We start from the raw sequence: 27,459 nt of genomic DNA, 5'->3' as shown, positions 1-27,459 counted from the left end.
CATATTTCATTTCCTTTATTATGAATATTGTATGCGTTGCTTTAGTGTAGAGTATTCTCTCCATCGGTTTGTTGCTTTATGTCTTGGCCAGTTTCAAATTCCTGGGATGGGTTTTCATTTAATGCCAATACTTTCATTAGGCAAAACCTTTTCAAATGTACTTAACAGAATTAAAAAATCTTCCATTCACTTACTTGAACTCCAAAAGGTTCATTTCATGGCGATAATCTCCCTGGACCATCTTTAAATTTGAGATTTGCTCAGAACTGGAAGCCTCAATCTTTCCTAAGAGCTGCATTACCTAATGAAAGTACAAAAGGGAGCTTTTGTGTGTGTGTGAACAAAATCACTGGCACTTACATTAATTATACTTTATTCCTAAACGAGCCAAGAAACAGACTTGAGCCTAAGGCATATTTGCATTTGAAAATGATTTTTTCTAAAGGAATGATTCAATAGTTACAGAAAAATCTTCAGGGAAAGATTTATAGGCAAGTGTTCCATTCTGCTAGCTATAATATTCCTTTTGATAATAGGCTACCTAATGATACAACAAAAACATAGAATTGATATTAGTTTACCAATTTGTTAATTTTAATTATTTCTTTACTTTTTCCCCAATTAAAATGTAAGTCACTAGATATCCTCTATCACCATTATAGCCTTAGTGCACATTAGATGGCCAATGGTAAATACTCACCAAATACTTATTGAATAAACGTTTAAATGCACAATTAATTAGACTCTGAGGAAAATGCATGAGTGGCCTAAAATTAGGCTTCAGGAATTTCCAGGGAGGAGTCCGACTTGAGCACAAGTGAATTCCAAGTGAAATGACTTTAGGGCGTATAAAGATAGGAGAAAACAAGTTCCATTTCTGGAAGTTAGGATATGAGTGCCTTCCACATAGCCAGAAACAGTGAGGAAGTTCCTTCAGGTAAAAGGACTGGATTGGAAAATAGAACAGAATTGCAGCACATAGTCATGACTACACTAATAATCACTGTCCAGGGGAATTAAACTATACAATGGGCTTTGGCCAAACAGAATTCAATTCCTGAGACCGACAGTCACATGGAGGAGAGTGGGCAGTTAACAAAATCTAAGTTCCCAAAGAGATGAATAACAGAAGGGTTTGAATAGATAAATGTTTGGTGGGCATCCAGTAGCTCATGAATGGCTATTTATAGGAGATACGCTTAAAACCAGCTATTTAGAGGAGGTATACTTCAAGGCAGAATTGTTAACCATAAAATAATAGGCAAATATCCCTGGCAAAAGCAAAGGAAAAGAAAGTTGGCAGAACAATATTGTTAGACAAAATGTTATTCGAGGCAAAATATGTTAAATGGGACAAAGGTGGTCATTTTTACAGATGAAGACTAGAATCCCCAGTGAAAAGAGTTTTAAACCTTTATTTACATTATATATTGAACTAAAAAGTAACAGCTGTAGAATTACAAAGATAAACTGAGATGATATATTAATGATTTTAAATGACTTCTCTTTGACCAGTAGAAGTCAAATAAGTGAAATATAAATACAAATATGGGGAGACATGAAAAATATAGTTTATTTAGTAGATTTATATACCAAACAATCTAACTTGCGAACAGCAAGAAGCACTCATTCTTTCTCAGTGCCCAGTGAGCATTTGCAACAACTAAGCAGACATGTGACTATAAAGACCTCAAAGTAGGGGTGCCTGGGTGGCTCAGTGGGTTAAGCTTCCGACTCTTGATTTCAGCTCAGGTCATGATCTCAGGGTCATGAGGTCAAGCCCCGAGGGCTCTCTTTCTCCCTCTGCCCCTGCCCCCCCCCCCCAAAAAACCCAAAAAACTCTATTCCACAAAGCAGGAAAAACACAGATCATGACTTTACACTGCACGAAAACTAGAAATTAATACGAAAACTATAAAGAAAGAAAAATCTAACCATTTGAGTAAAGTGACCACTTTTAATTCTGTTGTTTAATTCCAGTGTTTTACATGGAAATGTGTCTCTCAGATCTCCTACTCAGAGGAACATAACTGGCTAAGGGCCCTGACTGCTGTGTAAAATGCATAACCATGTGTGGATACCATGCTTCCCATTGGCTGCTCCCAGCCAGTGTCTTAATAGTTTTCCTTTGATGAGTGACTTTGGTTCCAAGAACTGGATCAAACTGTTAGAATGGCTGTCTCGGGCCTTCCTTTTCTGTCTTTCACAGGAGTCAGACCTATTTTGTAATCTGATGGCTCTCTCCATCTTTTCTAGGAACCTCCTCATTTTCCTTCAGATTTTTTCCCCCTCAATTAATCTCTTCTTTTTTTTTTTTTAAGATTTATTTATTTACTTGAGAGAGAGCGTGCACGTGAGTTGGCGGGGGGGGGGGGCAGAAACAGAGAATCTTCAAGCAGGCTCCCCACTGAGTGCAGAGCCCACTGTGGGGCTCTATCCCATGACCCATGAGATCATGACCTGAGCGGAAACCAAGAGCCACCCAGGCACCCCCCACCCCAGTTAATCTCTTGCATATCAATTCCTTTATGGAATTTGCTTCTCAAAGGACTAACTCTAGTGTCAAAGAATAACTCAACTCTGCAATTACAATTTACTTAGGAAAGGATAATAACATTATATATCAACAGGACACAGCCACATCTATGATCAGAGGTAAATTTGTGGCATTAAATGTTTCCATAATTATATAAAACAGAATAAAGCTATATAAATGAACCACTCATTTCACAAGGTTAAAAAGAATAACAAACCTGACCAAGGGAAAGCAGAATGAAGAAACTGACAAATTGTGGTAGGTGGAATGGCTCCTTTAATATGTCTGTAGCCTAATCCCTGGAACTTGTGAATATGATATGTTAGATGGCCTAAAGGATTTGCAGCTATAATTAGGGTTACAGACCTTGAAATAGGGAGATTATCCTGTTTTATCCAGTTGGGCCCAATTCAATCACATGAGCCTCTAAAAGCAGAGAAATTTCTCCAGCTAGAGTCAGAGAGATTTGAAGCATGGCATGGACTTAGCCTGTTCTGGAGAAAGGCCACATGGAAAACATGAGAAAGAAGGCTGGCAGCTGGGAGAACGTCAGTCTCGAACTGACAGCCAGCAAGAACCTCAGTCACATAATTATAAGAAACTGAATTTGGCCAAAAGTTTAAATGAGTCTGGAAGAGGACTAATTCCCAGAGCCGCCTCAAAGGAACACAGCCCTACTAATATCGTGATTTCTGTCTTGTGAGACCTTAAGTAGGGGATCTACTCTAGCCTTGACCTGCAAAACTATGAGATAATGTATTTATGTTGCTATAAACCACTAAGTGTGTGGTAATTTGTTATGACAATAGAAAACTAATACACAAATATTAAAAATTAATAAGCAAGAAAAAATTATAGGATTGATATGTAAATCCAAGAGTTGTTTCTTTGAAAAGGTAAGAGACAAAGTTTTTCTCAGTCTAAACGTAAAGAAAACCCATAGACACTAAAATTAGGAAGAAAAGATAGAGTAGTTATAAGTATGATCCAATTAACGTAGTGAAAATATTCACAAAGCTGAGATTATAGATGAAGTGGAAGCCAAATAATTATAGATTTTAATTTACCTCTCTCAAACCAAGACAGAAGAATAGACCAAAAAAATAAGTACGGATACAAAAGCCCTAATCAATAGGTTTGAGTTTGTTGATTTGAGCAATTTTTTAGATATTGACTGAATTTTTGCCCCCAAAATACAGAATATATTCTTTTTAGAACATGTACAAAATTTTACTATCCAGCCACCAAATAAAGCCCTCAAGGTATCAAAAACTGAAACTAGTATATACAATAAAAATTTCAATTATAATGAGATAAAACTAAAAATGAATACCAGGATAACAAATAATCCTTAACTCAGGGAAAACAACAACCCCTCTTAAACTGTTCAGTCAAAGGAAGAATGTAATATACAATTGCAGAATTTCTAGGAAACAATAATGAGAACACAGTATCAACCCTAGGGAATACAGGGAAGTAGACGAAAGCTCAGGGAATATTCAGAGTCAAAGTGCTTATATCAGTAAAACAAAGAAAGACTACAAATATATGTCATTCAAAAAGTTAGAAAGTGATCAGCAAAACAAATCACAGGAAAAGGAAAAAGAGAAAGTCAAAAGCTTAAATTGCTGAGAATACATGGAAAACAAAATAGAAGCAGAACTTAAAGATACATAAAAAGACTGGCTCATTGGAGAGAAATCAGTATTGTTAAGACACAACTAACTAATCAAAGGGAAAAAAAGCACAAATAAAATGGCAAGGGGAAAAATATAAAAGCAGAAAGAATTAAAACAATCCTAGAAGTATTTTGCATAATTTTATGGAAATTAATTTCAAAATCTGGATGAAAAATGTACTTTTTTCCAAGACCCTTGAAGAGATGGAGCCTTGAAACAGACCAATTTCCACAGAAGAAACTGAGCAAAGATATCAAAGGTCTTTCCTTTCCACTAAATGAGTAGGCCCATATGGCTTCAGAGGCAAAACTACCAAATCTTTAAAGAATAGGTCATTGCAATGCCTTTAAACTATTTCAGAGCATAGAAAAAGAAGGGAAACTTCCAAACTATTTGTATGAAGTGAGCAAAACATTGATTCTAAAATCTGAAAAAGTTTGCACAAAAAGACTAGTCTTGTTTATAAACATTGATGAAAACTTCTCAAATAAAATATCAGCAAACAGTATCCAGCATCATAACTTAAAAAAAATCATAATCAAGTGCAATTTATTTTTTTTTTTTTAAAGATTTTATTTATTTATTTGACAGAGAGAGACACAGCGAGAGAGGGAACACAAGCAGGGGGAATGGGAGAGGGAGAAGCAGGCTTCCCGCAGAGCAGGGAGCCCGATGCGGGGCTCGATCCCAGGACCCTGGGATCATGACCTGAGCCGAAGGCAGACGCTTAACGACTGAGCCACCCAGGCGCCCCATTTTTTAAAACGAATTGTTTAATAAGAAATATGTTAATACAAATAATTATGCTAGTATAGTTTAAGAGAAAACTCACATGATTATCTCCACAAATGCTGAAAATGCATTTGCCAAATTAATAATCATTCTTAATTAAAAACAAAAACTCAGTAAAATAGGAATAGTTGTGCACCAAACATGTTTACTAAGGAAACTTCTCTCACCATGCGGAAAACACTGGGGGCATTTCTGTTAACAACAGAAACAAGAGCAGGATGACCACTAACCCCTCGCTACTATTTAATATCATACTGGAGTTATTAAAACAACTAGAACACAGAGAGAAATTATGTGTGTGAAAATGGGAAAAGATGAGCAAACTTATTATTGAAAAATCATATGATTGTGTGCCTGGAAAACAACAACAGCAAAAAACTGAAAAATTTCTATAATCAAGAGAAGAATTCGCTAAATTAGTAGAATATAAAATTAATATAGCCTTCATTATATACAACTAACAACTAGTCAGAAGATATAATGAAACTTCATTACAATAAACTAAAAAGAAAAAAGATAACAAAATCCCAAAATACACTGAAGATGATGCATACATGAGGAAAATTTGAAACCACTCTTGAATGATATAAAAGCAAACCTGCACAAATAAAAAGCACGCTATGTTCTTGGATAAAACACTCAGCATTACCACTCTGTCAATTCTAAAGATTTTATGTATTTATTTGAGAGCGAGAGAGAGAGAGAGAGAGAGAGAGAGAGCACAAGCAGGGGGAGCGGCAGGGCTCAATGGATCCTGACCTGAGTCTAAGGCAGACGTTTAACAGACTGAGCCACCCAGGCGCCCCTACTCTGTCAATTCTAAACTTAATTTATACATTTAACATGATTTCAATAAAAATTAAAATTGAGTTTGTTGATTTATTTGCTGGGACTATCCAGACTGATTTTAAAATCATATGCAAAAATAAACAATTATCACCAGGAAAAGGGAGAAAAGAAAGCAATGAAGGGGACTTGCTGTACCAGGTATTAAAAGTACTGGGGCACCTGGGTGGCTCTGTTGGGTAAGTGTCCGACTCTTGGTTTCTGTTCAGGTCATGATCAGATGGGTCGTGAGACTGAGCCCTGCATTGGACTCTGTGCTCAGCGGGAAGACTGCTCCAGAATGTCTCCCTCTGCCCTTCCCCCCCACTCACACGCACACTCTCTCTCCCCTTCTCTCTCTAAAATGAAGAAATAAATTTAAAAATATTAAAGTACTATAAGGCCTCACTGATTAAAATAATAATTAAAACACCTTATTAAGAAAAACTCCAAATGGATCAAGAATTTAAATATAAATAATAAAGCCATGGAAGTGCTAGAAGAAAATATGAATAATTCAGGCCTTTGTATGGGGAATTTCTTTCTAAGTGTGACTTAAAAGAAGCCAAAAAAGAAAAAACTGATAAATTTAGCTACAAATAGAGCACATAAGCATGCCAAGAGTCAAAAGATGACAACCTGGGAAAATGTATTTGCAGATCATATCATAGAGAAGGGCTCATCTCTCTAACATATAAAGAGCTCCTAGAAATTGAGAAGAAAAAGGAAAACAGACCAATAGGGAAATGGATAAAAGAGATGAACGGATAGCTCACTGAAAAAGAAATACAAATAGCTCTTGAAGATCTGAACCTCATTCACAATAAGAGAGACTAAGCAGAACATAGAGACTATAGCTATCTTTTTCCTATAAGAATGGTAAGATTCAAAAGTCAACACCATTGGTGAGGCGATGGGGACATAGGACATTTTACATATTGTTGGTGGCTGTGCAATATGGTCAAAGCCCCACAGAGAGAAAGATCTTTCAAAATAACAACCATGTACTTTGACCCAACAATCACACTTCTGGGTGTTGAACCTACAAACATACCTACACACACACACACACACACACAGAGACATAAGTGCAAGGTTATACATTGCAGCATTGATTTGCAAGAGAGAAATATTAAAAATAGCCCGAATGTCCATCTGTGAGAGATTGGTTAAATGAGCTATTAGACAGACAGGAAGAGTATTCAGTTATAAAAAAGAATGAGGAAGCTCTCCATATACTAATATGGCTGATCTCCAGGATCTATTTGTTTAGTTAGAAAAAATAGGATGAAGACCTAAATGTGAGACAGGAATCCATCAAAATCCTCAAGGAGAAAATAGGCAGAATCCTCTTTGACCTCGGCTGTAGCAACTTCTTACTAGACATGTTGCCAGAAGCAAGGGAAACAAAGGCAAAAATGAACTATTGGGACTTCATCAAGATAAAAAACTTATGCACAGTGAAGAAAACAATCAACAAAACTACAAGGCAGCCTATGGAATGGAAGAAGATATTTGTAAATGACATATTGGATAAAGGCTTAATATCCAAAATCTATAAAGAGCTTTTCAAACTCAATGCCCTCAAAACCAAATAATCCAGTTAAGAAATGGGCAGAAGACATGAATAGACATTTTTCCAAAGAAGACATCAGATGGCTAACAGACACATGAGAAGATGCTCAGCATCACTCATCATCAGGGAAATACAAATCCAAACCTCAATGAGATACCACCTCACCCTTGTCAGAATGGCTAACATTAACAACATAAACAACAGGTGTTGGCAAGGATGCAGAGGTAAGGGGAACCCTCTTGCACTGTTGGTGGGAATGCAAACTGGTGCAGCCACTCTGGAGAACAGTATGGAGGTTCCTCAGAAAGTTAAAAATAGAACTACCTACCCAATGACCCAGCAACTGCACTAGTAGGCATTATCCAAAGGATACAAAAATACAGATTTGAATTATAGCAGCAATGTCCACAATAGGCAACTATGGAAAGAGCCCAAATGTCCATCAACTGATGAAACTGATGAATGGATAAAGATATATATATATATACACATATTGACTATAGTTCATCCTTAGTTTTTTTTAAGGTGATACATATGATATGTATCATTCACAAATCAAAACTATATAAGAAAATGCAGGGGTGCCTGGGTGGCTCAGTCAGTTAAGTGTCCAACTCTTGATTTCGGCTCAGGTCATAATCTCAGGGTCATGAGATTGAGCCCTGCATTGGGCTCCACGCTCAGCAAGGAGTCTGTTTGAGATTCTCTCTCTGTCCTGCTCCTCTCCCTTCACACCCCCCTCAAATCCCAGTGTACTCACTCTCTCATACACTATACATATATATATATATACACAGAAACCAAGAGTCGGACACTTACCCAACAGAGCCACCCAGGTGCCCCAGTACTTTTAATACCTGGTACAGCAAGTCCCTTTCATTGCTTTCTTTTCTCCCTTTTCCTGGTGATAATTGTTTATTTTTGCATATGATTTTAAAATCAGTCTGGATAGTCCCAGCAGTCTGGGACTGGCTCGCTCTCAAATAAATAAATAAATAATAAATAAATGTAACAAAGTAGGACAGGGAAAAATTTGCATTAGCTTCTTTACTTAAGCCATTGACTGGGAAGATGAGAAAGGAGAGGCATTTTAGGCAGAAAAGAGCACAAATAATATGGAGGCCATACTATATCTTAGAGTGAGTAGGGACCTACCGGCAGGTTGTTCAGTATCACTAGGTGTGAGGGGTGAGCCAGGAAACATGGGGTGAGCTGAAGAGCTAAGCAGGGGCCAGTGTGGAGATGGCCTTTAAAACCAGGCCAATGGGGGATTTGTGTATTCTTTTGTGAGAGACATAACCTATTGTAGGGATGTAACATCATCAACTCACGTTTAGCTCGTATCTTTAATAATAATAGCTTCCATGAGAAATTGCTTTGCTTATAATCTTTGGTTCTACAGTCTTTGAGGAAAACCCAGAGAGTAAGGGAATAACAGCAAAAGTGGAATCAAGCAGCATAGGCTTGCAATGGGTTGCTGTGTTGGAACATAGGAGGTGCTCGTTAAATATTTGCTCATTCAACTGACAGTACTCATGGTATATATGCATGAGCTGTCATATTTAAAGATTTTTTTTTTAATTTATTCATTTGACAGAGATAGACACAGCGAGAGAGGGAACACAAGCAGGGGGAGTGGGAGAGGGAGAAGCAGGCCTCCCGCAGAGTGAGGAGCCCGATGCAGGGCTCGATCCCAGGACCCTGGAATCATGACCCGAGCCGAAGGCAGACGCCTAACGACTGAGCCACCCAGGCGCCCCGAGCTGTCATATTTAAACTCTTTGGAAGAAAAGAGTTCTTTTGAAACATTACCACTTGACTAGGCATTTTGATAAGCTATAATGATCTGCTGTCTGTAACACGTAACTTAAGAGTTCCAAATATTTTCAGTTACCTTCACATCCAAGTTCTTAGAAACAGTTTCTAGGGCAGACATAAAATCTTGAATTGATTTTTCAGTTTTCCGGTGCTCGTGCCTGATGAAGTGAATGTCTCCAGAAAGCTTCACAATGCTGGAGTCACATCTAGCAGCAAGATGAAAATTGGTTGTGAGATCAATAGGTGCAAACATTTTTAATACTGCAGTAGGACGTGTGCATTCACCTGATGGCAAAAGTTCTAAAGTTCTTTGAATAATGAGTTAGTAGATGTAGGAGCAAATGTAGAAATCTTCATTTTTCTCTTTTTTTCCTGATGGGAGTGAAACCACTTTGGATAATGATACATTGACCAAAATCAAAGAACTGGGTTGAAGTAGATGAAGACATTGGGAGAAAATGTGGAGAATTTTAGATTTTCAGTCTGATATATTAATTCAGTCATAGGAGTTCCAACAGATTTTAATGTTTTGGGAATAATCCCTGCTGCCTATGGTTAGGCAAAATCGAAACTTTTTCCTTTTCTATATTGCATTCTGAATCCACTTTCCTCTGATTAGTCTCTTTCGTTGACTCCAAGATTGCCAATTCTCTTCTGGCTACAAAGAGCCCCAGGTTGCCATCATCTTCCAACCCATCTTCAAAAAACAATTTCCCTCCTCTCAGCCCCAATCAAAACTCCTGTTCCTCGAGTGGTCTAAGTCAAGTGTTGTCTTATATTAGGACAAAAACAATTCACACTAACATGTGAATAAAATTTTGGCCCAAAAGTTGCATTGGTGTCTTAAGGAAGGAACTCTAGAGAAGTGGGGTTGGAGTTGAAGATTAACCATCTTCCCGGCGTGTCAGGGAACCCCACCCCACTATCACCACTCAAGGCTTCTCCTGGGAGACAACAGGCTACAGATTGTCTTATACTTTCAATACACTCATATATGCATGAAAGATAGGGTGTAGAATGCTGAGGGACTGTGTTTTTTATATAAAGTTAACAGAGATCACTTTGAAGTTTGTAATTTTATAAAATAACTCTTTTGACTGTCCGCAAATAATATTTATTGGAAGCACATTTTCATGTTGTCACACTAAGTGCTATAAATATCGTTTGTTTTGTAGCTGTCAACATTTTTTAGGATCTAGAAATGAATTTGTTTTTCTTAAGATTTTTGGTGCCAAAGTTGAGCCAAAAGTGAGTAAGATGGTAATTTTGCCTGGGACGTCCCTTCAAGAGATACCAGGGGACTGTCGTGGGGGTGGGGAGACTGCTGGGAGGGAAAATTCGGAATTAATCTGATCAAAAATGGGAGCTAGCTTGCAACGCACCAAAGTCATGGGCAAAAGCCGTTTTGTAGAAACCGTTGTTGTCAAAACAAGTTCTATTGTCGGTTAGTTAGGATATTCTTACGTGAATCCACATTAAGATCTCCAAAGGTTACACAGAAACAGTGACTGCTGCCACCGCCCCCTGCCACTCCTCACCCAACACCCTCCTTGTTCCACCTTCAGCGACAGCTGGTCTGTGCCTTGTAGACTAGTGGTTAAGAACTGGTCTCTGGCATCACAGTGACCTGGCTTTGAATCTGCTCTTTTCTAGCCTGATAGGGTTATTTAAGGATGAAAGGAGGAATGAACAGACAGGATTTAGCCAGTACCTGGCCCTGAGGAAGCACCCCTACCCGATCAGCAGCTTTATTTATTGCTTCCTGCCTTCCCACGTGAACACACACAGCGCCAGCCTAATGCCGCACGCTGATTTGTTTTGTTTACCTGGTTGTCTAATGATTCTTTATTCCTGATGTTCAGTCACTTCAACCAAGATATCTTGATTTAATTGTTCTTATAGCAATTTTTCTGGGATTACAGTCTTGATCTATAGATTCAAATCTTGTTTCAAGAAAGTTTTCTTCTCTTATACCCACGCATAGTTTTTTCCTGAAGAATTCGTTCTCTTTCTTCTTGAGGAGGTCCCAAAGGGTCTTTGTTGAATGGGTTTTACTTGTCTGCTGTATATATCATTTCTCTACAACTATTTTTATATTGAAAAACGTTTTCTTTTCGTTTTCTATGGTTTGCTCATGTTTGCTTTTTTAAAAATAAATTATTATTATTTGTAGTTGTATTTATTGCATTTGGAGGCCTTCCAAAGCATATTTAATCTCTGTAAAATTTCCACCCTATTCCTGAACAATTCCAGTTTCTCTCTCTCGTTCTTTTATGTGATAATCTCTTTGGGGGGAAAGCCCTTTTATTTCTTATTTTTTTAAATAATATTTGTTATTTATTTTAAATAATATTTATTTTATGAAACTAAAACATGCCTATAGTTTAGAAGTCAGTAAAAACTAAAAGACTAGTAACAAACTATAGTGGCTCCTTGCTCTGCTTCTTCCTGCTTTTCTCAGTTCTCCCCGGACACAGGTGCCTGTCTTTACCCCCAGTTTCAGAGGTTCCTGGCGAGGCCAACTCCTATGCCTTTTGAGAATTCTGTGGTGTAAAACCACATCATTCTCAGCTTACCCGACAGATTTAAAATTGGTTTTATTATGTCTGCTAAATCAGCTTCCACATGTCTGTCTATTTTCTAGGTTCCAAGATTTCTATGCTGATATCCTCTGTCTTTGTGGGTATGTTTTAAAGAGAAACATTATTTTTGCTGTAGATTTAGTGGGACTTTGGGAAGGAGCAAATTTACATGTGACTGATCAATCAGCAATCTTCTCTTTCTTTTGTTCTTAACTTCTTTGAAACCAGGAGAACCTTTGAACTCTTCCTGTGTTTTTCTGAGTAATTCTTCTCATTGAGGTATGTTCAGCAGCCTTATGTTTTTCTCTGTCTATTGATGATGGTGGAGGCGATTTTATGCACAGCCTAGATTCTTCCGACTATCACTCTTACATCTTTGAATGATTCTGACTACCTGCAGATAGCTAAGTGTGTATTTGGTGAGGAGTAGACCACATCCTCCACTTAGGCTTTTGGTATCAAATCTGTTATTTCCTTAGGCCTGGCAGGGTGTGTGTGTGTGGGGGTACATCTCCCCATTTTCTCCTCAAAAACTAGACTGGTGTATTTCACAGCCAATCATTGAGTCCTAGATTCTCTGTTGTGACACTATAGGCCTCCTCCACTTCCTCTGCACGTAAAAACGTCAGTATTTCTCTCAGGTGTGAACTTGCAAGCATGGAGGTCTGTTCGAGATGATCAAAATAACGTGATCGCGTCCTCAGCTACACTCCCTAGCTGCTCTGTGTTACTGACCTGAGTCTCTAAAGGGCCACTTCCTATCTCTCCTATTTCCCACCCGAGCCCCTACGTAATATTGCTCCATTCAAATGGAGCAAATTCAAATCCTTTTAGGATTACAACTCTTGATTTGGAGCAAATTATTATGTTCGAGGTCGGAGGAGGACTCTACCAGTCCAGACATCACAGTAGTTGATAAGCGTATGCTGTTTGTGGTTAGCAGTTGTGGCAACTTCCAGGTTGTATTAAACATGGAGTTTTTGTTTCCCTTCTTATATTTTTAACTGGCTTTAAGATGTCTCAAGTGAGAGAAGTGACATGAAAATATTTTTATTTGACTATCTTTAATCAGAAGTTCCTACTCTTAGCTTTTCAAAAGTTGACGATATCCATGATATCATTATTATTTCTCCAAAGGATATGACTTTTGCTTTTAGTCACATATTAACACAATTTATTATTTTTTCATAAGCAAATCTGCCTTCGGGTCCCAAATCACCAAATGTGGCTAGAGGTTTGGCCTCCTCTGGCTACTGCTGCAGGCTATAAATCATAGCCATCCCTGTGGGTATTCTTTACGTATTTGCTTTTCCTCATTTGCACTTGAGACTATCATCTACCAAACAGAGGAGAGGGTATCAAAAGCAAGCCAGACAACTTTGAGAACCTCGCCTCACTGGAACTACTTGCTTTTCAACTGCCACTTATTTCGGAGTAGGGAATAAGGTGAAAAATTCAAAGCACATTGCCATTATTAAATACTGAGTTTGATTTATGCAACAGTAAAACGTTTGCTAAGAATTATGTTAAAATAACCAACGTAATCTCAGTTACGCCAAAATACTAATTGGAATGAAGGTCAGTATATGTGGAAAAACAGTCATTACTTCGGTCTTGGGTCTCAACTCGTGCATTAGTCACTTGCCTGGCAAAAATGCACAAAATGGGAGAGGAAGAGTGAGTTTAAGTCTCATGGCTTTTAGCTAGATTCTGTCTCAGATTAACAAATAGATTTAAGGAATTTTCATAAAAGGGAGACATTTCAAGGAACAGTAAGACCTTGTCCTAAAATCGCTACTTAAGATTCATGGGAAGGTAATTAAGCAATTGAAGAGTAAAATGGAGGAATAGGAGGCTCTTGGGTTCCCCTCCTCCTCTGGATGCACCAAATAAACAGCTACATACAGATCAGTTCCCTCTGAGAAAAATCCAGAAACTAATTTAAAGACTCCTACATATCAGGCAACTAAGAAAATATTGAAATGGGTAGGAAAAGCTGAGACACACTCACGCTGTAAACCCCATCCTTGGCACAGGGCCTTCCTTACAATTGGGGGAGACCCCCAAATCCCAGCTTCTCCCTGAGGAGTGAAATGTTTGGACCAAACAGCCACTCGAGAGACTGGCTTCCAAATCACCCCTCTCTCAGAGCTGATGGGGCTCATTTGCAAGTCCCTTGGGACCATAGAAAACAAAGAGTTAGCTTCAAATGACCACCAACATTAAAAAATAGACAAAGGATCTGAATAGACATTTATCCAAAGATGACATACAAATGACCAACAGGCACAATAAAAGGTACTCAACATCACTGATCACCAGGAAACTGCAAATCAAAACCACAATGAGATATCATCTTACACCTGTTAGGATGGCTATTATCAAAATAATAAAAAGATAACAAATGGTGACTAGTACATGGAGAAAAGAAAATCCTTGTATAGTATTGGTAAGAATGTAAATTGGTACAGCCGTTGTAGAAAACAGGATGAAGATTCTTTAGAAAACTGAAAATAGAACTATTACATCATCCAGCAACCCCTCTTCTGGATCTATATCCAAAGGAAATGAAATCAGTACTTGGAAGAAATATCTGCACTCCCACGTTCATTGCAGCAATATTCACAATAGCCAAAAAATGGAAACAACCTAAGTGTCTGTTGACAGATGAATAAAGAAATTGTCACACACACACACACACACACACACACACACACACACAGATTCTGATTACAATTTAGACTCAAAAAAGGACATATTGCCATTCGCAAAGACGTGGCTAAAACTGGAGGACATTATGCTAAGTTAATTAAGGTAGACACAGAAAGAAAAAAAACCTCATCATCTCATATAGAATCTGAAAAAGTAAAGTACATAGAAGCAGAGAGTAGAATGGTGGTTGTCCAGGGTGAGGAGGTGGGGGAAATGGGGAAATGTTGGTCAAAGATTACAAAGTTACAGTCAGGTAGGACGAACATGCTAGAGACCTAAGGTACACTTGTGACGATCATAGTTAATAATGTTGTATTGAAGAATGGAAATATGCTAAAGTAGATTTCAGATGCTCTTATCTCACACATAAAATGGTACCTATGTGAGGAGAAGATATATTAATTAGCTTGACTGTCATAATCATTTTAGTATGTGTATATATATATAAAATCATCATGTTGTAGACTTTAAATATAAATAATTTTTATTTTTAAGAAAGGAGACAAAAAGGAAAAAAGTAAATTAGAGCAGAGCAAAAGGAGTTGCACATCTTGTTCTTGATATTATTCCATTCATGTATTGGTTTCATTTAAATCTGTTATTTTATCTTATATGTAAGGCAGAATTTACAAAAATAGAAGAGTAGGTTTGTAAGCAGTTTGCAGAAAAAATAAATAGTTGAGTCATCATCAGCACACCACCAAATGGAACCAAATTCTAAGTTTATTCAAAACAGATGTTTGGTATTTATCTTTGGAAAGTTATGGCACGTCTAAGTCTGATGGTGGGTTTGCTAGTGTTTTATTATCTTGCTTCATAACTTACCCAAATATTATAAAGTTTCCTTTGTATGTATCAAATATGATATAATGAAATATAGAATTTTGTATATTTTGGACTCATAAACATATATTTATAAATAATATAATTACATATCTGTGTGTGTGTACACATAGGTACTATTTCCATAGATTCTGTTTTCCTAATGTCTGTTACCTGCTCTGGACTTTCATGGCTAGTGCTTTAGTTTAAGCCCTTGACATTTGGCACCTTGATTGCTGCAATAGGCTTCCTTTCATTTTCATGTTTGCTTTCTGCACCGCAGCAATTCAGCTACTACTAGAATGTCACTAAATATGTCATCCCCTTACTTAAAATCTTCCCATGGTTACTTATAACCTTCTACGTAAAGTTCAGACTTTTTTCCTTGGCCCACAAGATCCCTCAGCATCCAATCTAGACCACCTTTGAGCTTCATCTCCCCATCTCCCATCTCTCCCTAAATGCAAACCCCAAAATACCAAAACTAAAACACTCTTCTCACAGGTAGCCCCTTGAACATGTCACAGTAATTCATCCCTCAGTTCTTTTGCACATATTATTCTTCCTATCTGAAGTGCGTTTTCCATCCTTCCTTGTCTAGCGAACTGCTATGGATCCTTCAAAACTCATCTCAAGTGTCACCTCCTCCAGGAAGACTTCCCTACGCCTCAATCTGATTTGGATATTCCCATGGCACCACAGGCTTTCATTGTAGTGTTCATCTCATTTCTTATATTTGGAGCTTGTTTTCCCAGGTAGACCATAAACCGAGGGTCATGGGGAATTGGAAGTGAACCATGTTGCTGAATCCCTGAATCCCAGCATACTGCCTGGTATACAGCATAGAGCTTAATGCATTTTTTGTTGTTGTTGAGTTGAATGGATAGATACTCTAAGAGAAGTTTGTCCTAGGTATTAATCACCTATTCTTGTTTGGTCATTAACATTTCGGAGCAGATTAACAAGATGGAGGTTGGGTATTCCAGGAGAGAGGAAAGAGGTGCTGGCAGACGATGTAGAGTCGCAAAGGTGTCTACAGTCAGCCGTTCACAAGTGATCTTTGGTATGCCTACTGGGGTGGTCCTGCCATTGTCAATACTCACAGATTTTTGCTAACCTGTATAACATTAATTCTTTTGATTTAGAAATATCATTTGAAAGATGTTACTCAAAATTTTATCCATTAGGAAGTAAGTCCCTTTTGTTAGACTTTTAAATGTCATTCGTATATGTTTTTAATGTTTTTATCATTAGAATTTGACACATCTGGGGATTTTGTTTGTGGCTATGAGGCTGTGTCTTTGCATAAGATGTTGGTATTTGGACAGTCCAGGGCTATAAAGACAATAATGATTCTTCTCACTTTCAGATGGAACCAAACTGGACATTGCCTATAAGGGTTCTTTTATAAAACCCTGGAGTCTCACAGGTGATATGAGGCTTTCAAATTCTATCATACACTTTCTCAACTACTACCTCGTCAGTTTAGCCTCATGTAAAGACAATATCTACTTTTCTACTATATGGAACTTATTTGGGAATGAGAATTCAGTGAGCAAGAACTGAGTATCTGTTAGATGCTTCTTCTCACCTGGCTACTCTTCCTCGAAGATCTCCAACTCCTTGAAGGTGTTTGGTGTTTAGCTCCCGTACTGCAAAATTAGTTCCTGTGGCCACCTGGTCTCGAGCTCTTATTTGGTCTTCCAAAACCTGTAATTTTGAGTGAAAATTCCCATTAATTTCCCATCCCACATGATAAGAAAATATAGTTTAAAGCAGAGGCTACCAAATCGAATGCCTTTCCTAACTAGGCTGGTAGTGTAAAGGAGTGAGAGAGTCCTATGTCAGAGAGAGGCAGTCCCTGCCTTATCTGAGGGAGGCAGCGATGGCCTGATCCCAGCAGATTGTTGCCAGATAGTAATAATGGCTCCACGGTGTTTCAACACAAGCCAGAAATCTAGATTTTATGTTAAATATTTTGATTTTTAAAAAAGATTTATTTCAGAGAGAGAGGGGAGTGAGCACAAGCTCAATTGAGGGAGTGAGAGGAGGGGCAGAGGGAGAGAGAGAATCCCAAGCAGACTCACTGCTGAGTGTGGAGCCCAATGCGGGGCCGATCCCCTGACCCTGAGACTATGACCTGAGCTAAAACTGAGTTGGAAGCTTAACTGACTGAGCCACCCAGGCACCCCTAAATCTTTCAGTTTTTAAATATTGACATCTTAGTCAAAATCTTTTATAAACACAATATGGGCCAAATAAAACATACTTATTGTGCTGTTATGGCCATGAGCTGCCATTTGGCCAACACTGATATTCAAGCTTTTCACAAAAACCTGTTTCAGAATTGGTGGTGGATTTAGAAAAAGGGATCCCTCACATGGCATCAGGCAAGACCCCTCACAGATTGACTCAGAAGCACAGTGAAGCTAATATCACTAACACAAGCAAATCTGAATCAGACTGTTTCACTCACATGGAGTGAAAAAGGTTTATTTTCTTGGTTTTTTAGAGAACACGAGAGAGTCATGGCTTGAAGTGTGTTCAGATTTTACCCTTGAGTATCCTTAGTCATGTCTTCAGTAGTTCTTGGTATTCTGAAATAGACCTGACTGTTTTACTCTACCAGGTTGGTGGTTCCAAGAATAGTAGTTTAAAATTTTTTCACACTCATATGTAAGTATTAATTTAAAAATTAAAAAAAAATTCTGCTTATCCATAGACAAAATTTCTATCTTACTTGACATTCAAACAAATTCTAGTGTAAAGTGAAGATATATAAAATAATTCATATTTATTCATAAAAAAGTGAGAGTATAATACAAGTTCATGATTTGGCGAAACATTTTAGTTGCTGTATTTGACCAAGGCCTGAACTATGTTTAAATTTATGTTTATGAATTTTTTGAGGAAAAGAAGGATTTTTGTAACAAATGAATGATAGAAATTTTAAAGACCATATACAGTATCTTTCTCATTTGTAAACTGGCAGATTGAGACCACCCAAGGGCAAATAAAATTTTAACTGAAAGCACAGAAGTGTCAAGAACACTAGCTAGAGTTTTTTTGTTTTCATTTGTTTTTGCATGCATGTAGGTGTCTTAGTCCATTCAGGTTGCTCTAACAACATACCACAGACTGGGTGGCTACTAAAGAACAGAAATTTATTTTTCACAGTTCTGGAGGCTAAAACTCCAAGGTCAGGGTGCCAGCATGGTCCAGTTCTGGTGAGAGCCCTCTTCTGGGTTGCAGACTGCCTACTTCTTACTGTGTCCTCACGTGGTGGAGGGGCTAGGGAGATCTGTGGGGTCTTTTTTAGGAGGGCACTAGTCCTATTCATGAGACCCCACCTCCTAATACTATCACATTTGACATGAGATTTCAACATACGAATTTTTGGGGAGAGGGGACAGACACAGACCTTCAGACCATAGAATAGATGTTGTTTTGCTTTATTTTGGTAAAGAATTGTGATGAAAGGGAAATTGCCCTACTAAACACTAAAACATTATATGAGACAAAGATAAATACATCAATGTAACTAAATAGATATGCATACCTAAATAGGTCAATGTAATGTAATGAAGGTCTTGGTAAATGTAAGAAAGAAAGGTGCTATCCTTGAGGCTCACAGATCACTGGGGGAGGAATTTCACAAATAGTGTTGGGATCTCTGGTTATTATTCAGAAAACAATCTGTTTAGATCCTTATCTCATGACATACATCAATATAGATTTTAGAAAAGTAGATTAAAAATATAAATAAAAAGTTCAGCCATAAAAATAACGGATAATACAGGTGATTATTTCAGTTCTAAATGAAGACATTTCGATTCTTAAAACTAATGAGAGAAATCCCAGAGCAAAATATTGGAATGTTTAACCTTATGTAAAATGTGATAGAAACATTGTAAATATAACTAAGGTGTAAACAACAAACTGGAAAAGCGTTTATAACGAACGTTATTGCCAAGGATTTCAGTTCTGTGCTACAATCAGCATGCGCTTGTTGGTGAAAGCCAATTATGCCTATCTTTTCCCATCTTTGTGTTTGGTGTTTTGGTGTTTGAAATCAATCATAGTGAGAGTATTAACACCATGGAAATAGGCAAACGCTACAAACCAAGTTTTTATCCTCCAGAAAATATTTGACTGCTGGTTGTTAAACATTTGCCAGGGTACCACCAACTATTACCCTTAATTAATAAAAAAAATCTCATCAAATCAATAAGAATTAAAAAGTACTAAAACTCCAAAAGATATATTGGCAAAAGACATTAATAGATGATTGACAGAGAAAATGCAAATGGTTACAGTCACTTTCAGAAAGTGAAAAAAAGAGAAAGATCTCATTTCTATCCCATCAATTTAGCAGTTAAAACAACAAATCTCAATGCTGTCATGGGCACAGTGAAAAAGCATTCTCATATAATGCTAATGGAAGTGTAAGTAAGTATAAACTTTCCAGCAACCATTTTGGCAACATGCATCAAGAGCTTTTACGGTGTTCACACCCTGGAGTTCCACTTCTAAGAATATATACTGTGGAAAGAAGCCAAATACAGACATACATTTATGCACAAAGATATTTTAATATTAAGATAATAATTTAGGAAATCATGGTGTAAGCACCATGCAAAGAACCTTTAATGACATGTGAGAGTTTATGATATAATTTTATATTAAAGATTGTGCTTACAAATGTAGTCTCAGCCTCCTGAATGGAATATGTGGAAGGACTTGAGGGAAATAACTCTGGCTGTTTGTTGAGATTGCCATTTGTTGGTGGAATTATGAGAAATTTTTTCCCCAGGTTTTAACATTTTTTCCTAAGTTTTCACAATAATCTATAATGAACAAGTATTGCTTTTATAAGTTGATGGGAAAAAACACAAGAAAGCAATGTTTTACATAAAATTATTTCTTGAGTTTAAATTAATTTTAAAATTTGTAATTAGCTGCCAGCTTGAAAAACAGATAATTTGATTATGAAAAGGAATAAGCAACTTAAGTGTTACAATTACGATTGATTAAAAACAATTTTTTTCATTCCTCTCAAAAGCCCAAGTCCAGCTTCAGCTCACACTCAAACCCATCTTGCTGGTCAACTGGCAAGGGCTGACCTGGCTAATGAGTTCAAGTTTTCAAAAAAATACTTAAGTAGCATCTATTTTTCTGTAAAGTGCCTGGCACTCTATAGTCTTAGTTATTTACTAGAGGTAGCCTATTAGTTTCTTCTTGATAATGTTTTAACTATGTTATCTACAGACTTTAAAATATTTTCTAATTCAGTTTACTACACAGACCAGCCCTCCTCATTTTCCCTATATATGCCAACCCCTCAACAGGATTGCAAATATTTTGAGATTTTACAGTTTTTAGAAAATGTTTTGTCTTTTTTTCAGAGCTAATCTACAACAATCAATTATTCTAGGAAAAGAAACTCTTAGCAAGATTTCTAGAGATCTGGAAACTTTCCCCCCTTAATGTGAAGAGTATTTTATTGAGGTATAATTAGTATGTACTAAAAGGTACAAATCAAAGTGTGTATCTGGATGGATTTTGACAAATATAATCAACCATGTAACAACCACCCAGATGAAAATATAGAACATCCTAGAACCATTTTGATATTTCTGAGAATGCTATTTTCTTTTTAATTAGCAACAAGTTTTGACTTTTAAATTGGTATCTTATTTTAGCACTAGTGCTGTACTTGATTTTGTCATTATCTCAAAAGCACTGAGCCGCTAACCTCTTGTCACTTTCTTAACACTATTATGCCTAGAAACACCTTTGACCACTTTGAGAAGTGCACTGACTTTTTAGGGGTCAATTCATTATGTGCTAAATACCAATAAAATACCTTCTAAAAGTTCACTAAGATTTTTTGATGATTACATGAAAAGAATCTTGGAGATTTAGATTAAAATGTATCTGACATACTGTTAAACAATTCTCTCTGCTGTCACAGAATAGACACTAAATGCTTTTTGAATAGAATTTCCTTCTACTCTTTGGCATAAATGAGCAGTTGAAAAGTTGAACTGTTTTCCTCTGGGGCAACATGTTGTAATCACTTAAACTTAAGCCATAGTGTCTCATTTCTATAGTTGAAAGATGATATTGGTGGTTGATAATTGTTGTCAAACAATGATGTCAACATAAGGAAAATAAAGAACTACCTCAATATTTTGGCTGAGTTTTTTGACGATGCTGGTGATGGTCTGAATGTGGTTTTCCAGTAGCTTCCTGGCAAGCAATTCCTCTTTTTGAAAGCCGTGGGTCCCCTGAAGACAAGCAGAGATGTCATCCTTGATGCGGAAGGCTTGTTCAAGGAGGAACGCAATGGTGCGCTCCTGCTTGTTCAGTCTGTCTTCTAGCTGACTTCTCTGGGTGTTTGGAATCACAGGAAGGAACGAATGACCCCTGGTCAGGAAAAAGAAACAACACCAGGGGCGTTGCAAGCATGAGTAGGAGGAGCCAGAAGCAGAACTTGCACCTTCACATCTACCACAGTCTTGTCTCCCCTGTGAGAAGTTTGGAAGTTTGGGAGGATCCTAAGCCCCAGCCTGGTTAGAATCCTGGTTTGCATCTCATCTAAGAAGATCTGACTTCTGCCTTGGTCTTACGTTATGCATTTTTCATGTTTCCTAAGCAGGAATCATTTCACACTTTACCCGCTATTCTAACAAGCCAGTTAGATCCATATAAATTTAATGCCTGAAAATTGGACTGAAGAGAGTGTTGCCTTCTAAGGTGGGAGAAATGATAGCTCAAAGGCAGAGATTCACAAAAGAATCGGAAGTTCAGCGAAAAAGTAAACACAGTAAATTAGAAAAAGAAACTGAAAGGCTAGGGCTCGTTAGTATTAGGGTAAAGAAACATGTAAGATCCTGATAACCTCTACTGGCATTATTATATTCCTCTTTCCCTTCACAGATAAGCTTCTTAAAGGACAAGCTACTTTTGTTTTGTCCTTTTTTTTTTCCCTTTATTGAATTTACTTTGCTTGTTTTTGTGACCTACTCTCTGAAGAAAGGAAATGAGTTACACAGTCCCTCCGGAGTAAAATTTCCTGGGCTCACTATGGTCTTGACCAAAATGCTGACCTGTCGTGACTGCTGGCTTCCTATCCTCCCTGCCTCCTAAAACCTTGGAGGATCTAGAAAGGAAACCTAGAAAACTTTGAAAAACCCTTGTGCTGTGGCGGTTATTTTAAGCTGGTGAATGTGTACAGTAGGGTGGTGTATTGGGTGCCATTATGTGCCCCCCAGCTTCCTTTTCGGGAAGGAGGGGCTTATTTCTCCAAGCGTTGGGAGGGCTGCCAGTTTGACAGACCTCAGCTAACAGCTTCTCTGGGAACAGCCTTGGTGAAGAGAGTCACTTTTGCCCAGCGCTATGCCCACTTTCTGGGGCAGCTTGAACTTAGTGATAGGTCAACATGTGAGAATGAAGGCTTGGCACGCCTGCTCTATCTCAGAACAACTTGGGAGGACCGTCCCAGCTTCAGAGCTCCCTGTGGAATCGTATCATGATACTTTTCTTTCTTCCCAATTCTGTTTCCTTCCCTTCCCGACAGTGACCCCAGAGCACTCCATGTGAGCCTTCTGTTCACCAATCTCCATCTCAGAGCCTTGCCTCTCTCGTAGGCAAGCCAACCTCAGTCAGATGGCTCCTCGGGCCTAGGGCAAAAGATAGCTCAGGGAGGCTGGGGGAGAGTAAAATGCGGAAGAAGGACTGGTGTAGTTCTGCTTTTGCTTCTTCCCCTTGATAGCCTTGGGACAAATGCTCTATCTGTGTGAAATTTCAGATTCTTGTTTAAGTGTCCTCAAGAGTCAGATCAGGCAAGGCAGAAGGTCTGCGTTGGTAAGAACCTGAAACAACAGTAACAAAAACTTGGGGAGCAACTGACCTTGGGCATTTGTTTTTACACCGTCCTACCCACAGGCCCCGGGGGTGGAAAAGCAACTGGTCTCCTACTGTTACTTCTTCCTGAGGAGCAAAGGTGAAGACCTGACAGGGCAAGTTATTTTGTAAGATGAGGAGTGGTTGATTGTGGTTTTACTGTGCCTGGGGCTCATCCACACCCTGCCCCCTGAGTTTACTGGAGTTGACAACCCCCAGGGAAATTAATTCCTAGGCCAAAATAGCAAGACATTTGAGGAGCACAGTCTTTTCCAAAACCAACTAGCCCACAAATAATCTGCTGGGTTTTCCCATGTAAGAGAAATAGTAAGATATATGCAACAAGGCATTCTTTATTTGTATTTTAATTTTTTTAAAGATTTTATTTATTTATTTGCTAGAGTGAGAAAGAGCACAAGCAGGGGGAGCGGCAGTCAGAGGGAGAGGGAGAAGCAGACTCCCCGCTGAGCAGGGAGCCCCACTCAGGACTCGATCCCAGGACCCTGGGATCATGACCTGAGCCGAAGGCAGATGCTTAATGGACTGAGCCACCCAGGTGTCCCGACAAGACATTTTTTAAAAGGCTAGTAAACAATAAAAGAAGGGAAGATGTTAGCAGAATGAAAACAAAAAACTGGAAAACATAAAAAAGTAAACTAGAAACATTAGGCATAAAAATTATAATAGTCTAAATAAAGAAAAAAGATGGGATAAATATGACAGAGGAAATAGCTGAAGGATGAACTAGTGATTTGGGAGACCGGAATGAGGAAATTTACCAGACAGAAGAAAGGGTCACACAATTCAGATATGTCAGGGTCAAAATTTGAAACTCATCTGTGTGACTCCAAAATCAAATGTTAAGCTTAACTCTCCTATATTCCTATAATTCCAAGAGATAAAAAGCAGAAGCAGGGGACACAATTTGATTAATGCTACTCATGTGATCTCTTAGAGTGGCAGCAGAAATGACACATAGACACATAGAAGTGTCCCTAGGCTCCATATCCACTCTTTCCCGAGTTCTTTCTTCTTTTCTTGGTCCTGGCCACTATTATCTCCTCTACTTCTGTGTCTGAACAAAACATGCATCTTCTACATAGCAGCTAGAGTGGTCTTCTAAAAGTCTAAGACCCTCCAATGGCTTATCCATTCTCTGAGAATAAAATCCTTGCTCTCATTTCCAACATCAGCTCCTCCCACTCTTCCATCCATTCACTCTTATTCAACCACAGGATCTTCTTTCTGTCCCGCAAACATGCCAAACTAGTTCCTCACCCAGAGCCTAGGCACTTGCTGTTCCTGCTGCTTGGAATGCTCTTCACTGCAGTCAATTCATGGTCGCCTCCTTCTCATCGTTTTTATCTCAAATCCAGTATCCCCTCCTCAGACAAGTCTACTCCTCAGTCACTTTCGTTCTTTCTTTTTTAAAAATTATTTTTATTATTTATTTGTCAGAGGGAGAGAGAGGGCACAAGCAGGGGGAACGGCAGGCAGAGGGAGAAGCAGGCTTCCCACTGTGCAAGGAGCCCAATGCGGGACTAGATCCCAGGACTCTGGGGATCATGACCTGAGCAGAAGGCAGATGCTTAACCAACTGAGCCACCCAAGCGCCCTTCCTCAGTCACTTTCTATCATCATACCCCATTTCAGATTCTCCCCAGCATTTGTCATTATCTAAAATTATCTTACTTCCTTATGTTTATTTTCTGCCCTCCATCACTAGACTAAAAGCTTACTGTGGGCAGGGGCTTTATCTAACTTGTTCTCCACATGGTCTCCAACACTGAGAAGGGTGCCTGACATGAAGTAGGTAGTCAATAAATATTTGTTGACTGACTGTTTTTTCTAGCTGGACTGTTTGTTCCCTTAAGGCTGAGTTGTTGGAAATTGGGGGGGGGGGGGCGGGAATGGTGCCATAAAGCTACAGGTTGGGAGAGCCTCAAGGTTTACAGTTTCATCTCTTGGGCAGTATAAAGTAGCCTCAGCCTCAGCCGAGGTGAAGCTCCTCTTTCCTTTCCCCTGCACAAAGAAGGCTTTGCTGAGGGTTTCACTAAATTCCCTCTACCACTCATTTGGCTCAAAAACGTTCTTCTGGAAAATTACCAAATGGAGCCTCATATATATGTAAAATCCATTCCTCTAAAACCCCAGCATGCTGATGGTGCTCCCCTGGATGGGCTGTGTGAGTCACAGGCAGAAGGGAAGAGGATGTCGGGCCCTGCTGACAGTGACACATAGCCTAGTGGCAGACTGCACATATACTTGCGATCTTCCTTGAGCAAGTGCTTCTTTCTGGCCTCTCCACAATCTGCAGCCTGCATGTGTCAGTAAAAGAGTGTTTGGTTCCTAGACTTCCACCCCATACAGACACTTGTGAATGATGCTGCATTCCTCTCAAAATTGAGTATTTGTGTACTCTTAGGTGTTCCCAGTGTGGCACATATTGTTGGTTAACTCCTTGTAGCCACCCTGCCAACCCTCGCTGCTTCTGCCTGATTTGGTTCATCCTCCCATCCGCCATGTCCTTCAGCGGGGCACGTGAATCATGGTGGTCTCCTTCTGGGTTGAGATGCAAGTGGTTTAAGTAGAAGCATGTGAAGCGATTCTGGCCAGTCCGGTGAAAGGGGAAACCTCTTGTGGGGTTTCGGGTAAGGTGTCTTTGCTTTCAAGAAGAAACTTCCCACTTGTTTGCTGGATGTTGTCATGTCTGTGTGTGATGTCTGGAGCTGCTGAAGCCATCTTGTGATCATGAGGGAGAATAGGATGGCAGGGAGGAAGGATAGGAAACACCTGCTTGATGATGTTAAGCCTCTAAATTAACCAAACTCTAGATTTATAAAAATGTGAGCTAATCAGCCATTTTGGTTGGAGTTTGTGTTATGTGTAGCTGAAAGCACTGTATCTATAATAATCTACCAATAAAAATGACAGTTGAAATAAAAAATATGTCAGCAAGTATGTACTAAATATCTACTCTAGTCCATGCTTAATATACAGTGGTCTGTCCCTCAAGGAACTTAGTCTAATTCAGTATTCCTCATAAAGAAACTTGAACTAGTACGATGAGGGTGGAGAAGGGAGGGAAGTTGTTACAACGCAGATTCCTTGGCTCTACCATAGATTCGTTCAATCATAATCTTGAAGGATGGGAGGGACACCGCAAGAATACATATTTGAAATAAGCACTTAGGTGTTTCTAAATGTCTTCTAAATATTGAGCATCACTGATTTATGTAAGATGGGTCATGTGAATCAGTGAATGTGACAAGGCAGAATAGAATGAAGTGCTGATGCGTCAAATAGAGAATATGAGCTCTCAAGTCAAGTGGGTAGTCAGAAGCAGTTTGGCAAGGTGTTAGACAAGATAGACTGAGGGTAGAGTATGGGTTCCACCATTGACCAACCAAGTGTTTCAGTTAAATTCATCCTTCAGTGGGGCTACCAGGCCTACTTGGCTGTATGGTTGTGAAGCTCCGTATAGCTCCTGTGAGAGGCACATGGTGGAGGTGGCGAAACCAGAGCCACGGAGCTGCAGGGGTATGAGCAGCCCACGTTCACTCACTCTTCGGGGGGCGCTATTGGCTGGTGTCAAGACCGTATCCAGAGAGAGTATGAGGCATCAGACGGAAGCCAGCAGAGGGGCCAGAGGAACGGGGCTGCCGCCTGTGCCTCAGATGCCAGTCTGTGGCCCTGCCTGTCATGACGGGCTCCATGATGTTGCCGTGTGGTACACCGAAGGAGGCCTCTGGGGAGGCAGCACCTACTGCTCTGCAAGTATATTTTCCTGCAACCCTGGGGACATTAACTGACTTATATAAATGGTGGACTCTATGGTTTCTATTAGCTTTTAAAGTTTATTTTTAGAAGTTATTTTACACTTAAACGGAGAGCATTCCTTTTTGAAATTTCTTTTCATGCTTAAGGTTTACTATAGGTGGGGCGTTTTATTATTATTTATTAATGAGGCTTAATGAAGCACCAGATAATGCTCTGTTTAGTTCTCTTTACATGATTCCTGCAAGATAAACATAGAGCTCGTATATTTTTCCACTTCCGTTACCGTAACAAAAGAGAAGACTGTTTTGCAGTTGAGCTTTCTAAATCAACCACCAGAAAAACTCACACAGGAACATTCTCAATCTCCTAAGAGAGATTCCTGATACCATGGTTCAAAGCCTCAGATCATCCAAATGGTTACAAACTGAA

At 38.8% G+C, this 27,459-nt stretch overlaps 1 protein-coding gene across 1 annotated transcript in view; it reads right to left on the bottom strand.

The window, feature by feature from the left end:
• Positions 1-27,459, bottom strand: part of FAM81B (family with sequence similarity 81 member B) — a 51,758-nt gene that overhangs the window by 11,094 nt on the left and 13,205 nt on the right. The window contains exons 5-8 of the mRNA XM_021697524.1: positions 21,528-21,771; positions 16,934-17,052; positions 9,303-9,432; positions 195-301 (exon numbers count right to left, since the gene is read on the bottom strand). Of these exons, the coding sequence (XP_021553199.1) occupies positions 195-301; positions 9,303-9,432; positions 16,934-17,052; positions 21,528-21,771 (600 nt within the window). The remainder of the gene's footprint in view (positions 1-194; positions 302-9,302; positions 9,433-16,933; positions 17,053-21,527; positions 21,772-27,459) is intronic.

This window comes from Neomonachus schauinslandi, chromosome 7 (assembly GCF_002201575.2).
Source record: "Neomonachus schauinslandi chromosome 7, ASM220157v2, whole genome shotgun sequence".
NCBI classification, from domain to species: Eukaryota; Metazoa; Chordata; class Mammalia; order Carnivora; family Phocidae; genus Neomonachus; species Neomonachus schauinslandi.
Note: the sequence above shows the minus strand (reverse complement) of the source record. Positions and strands in the feature narration are given on the sequence as shown.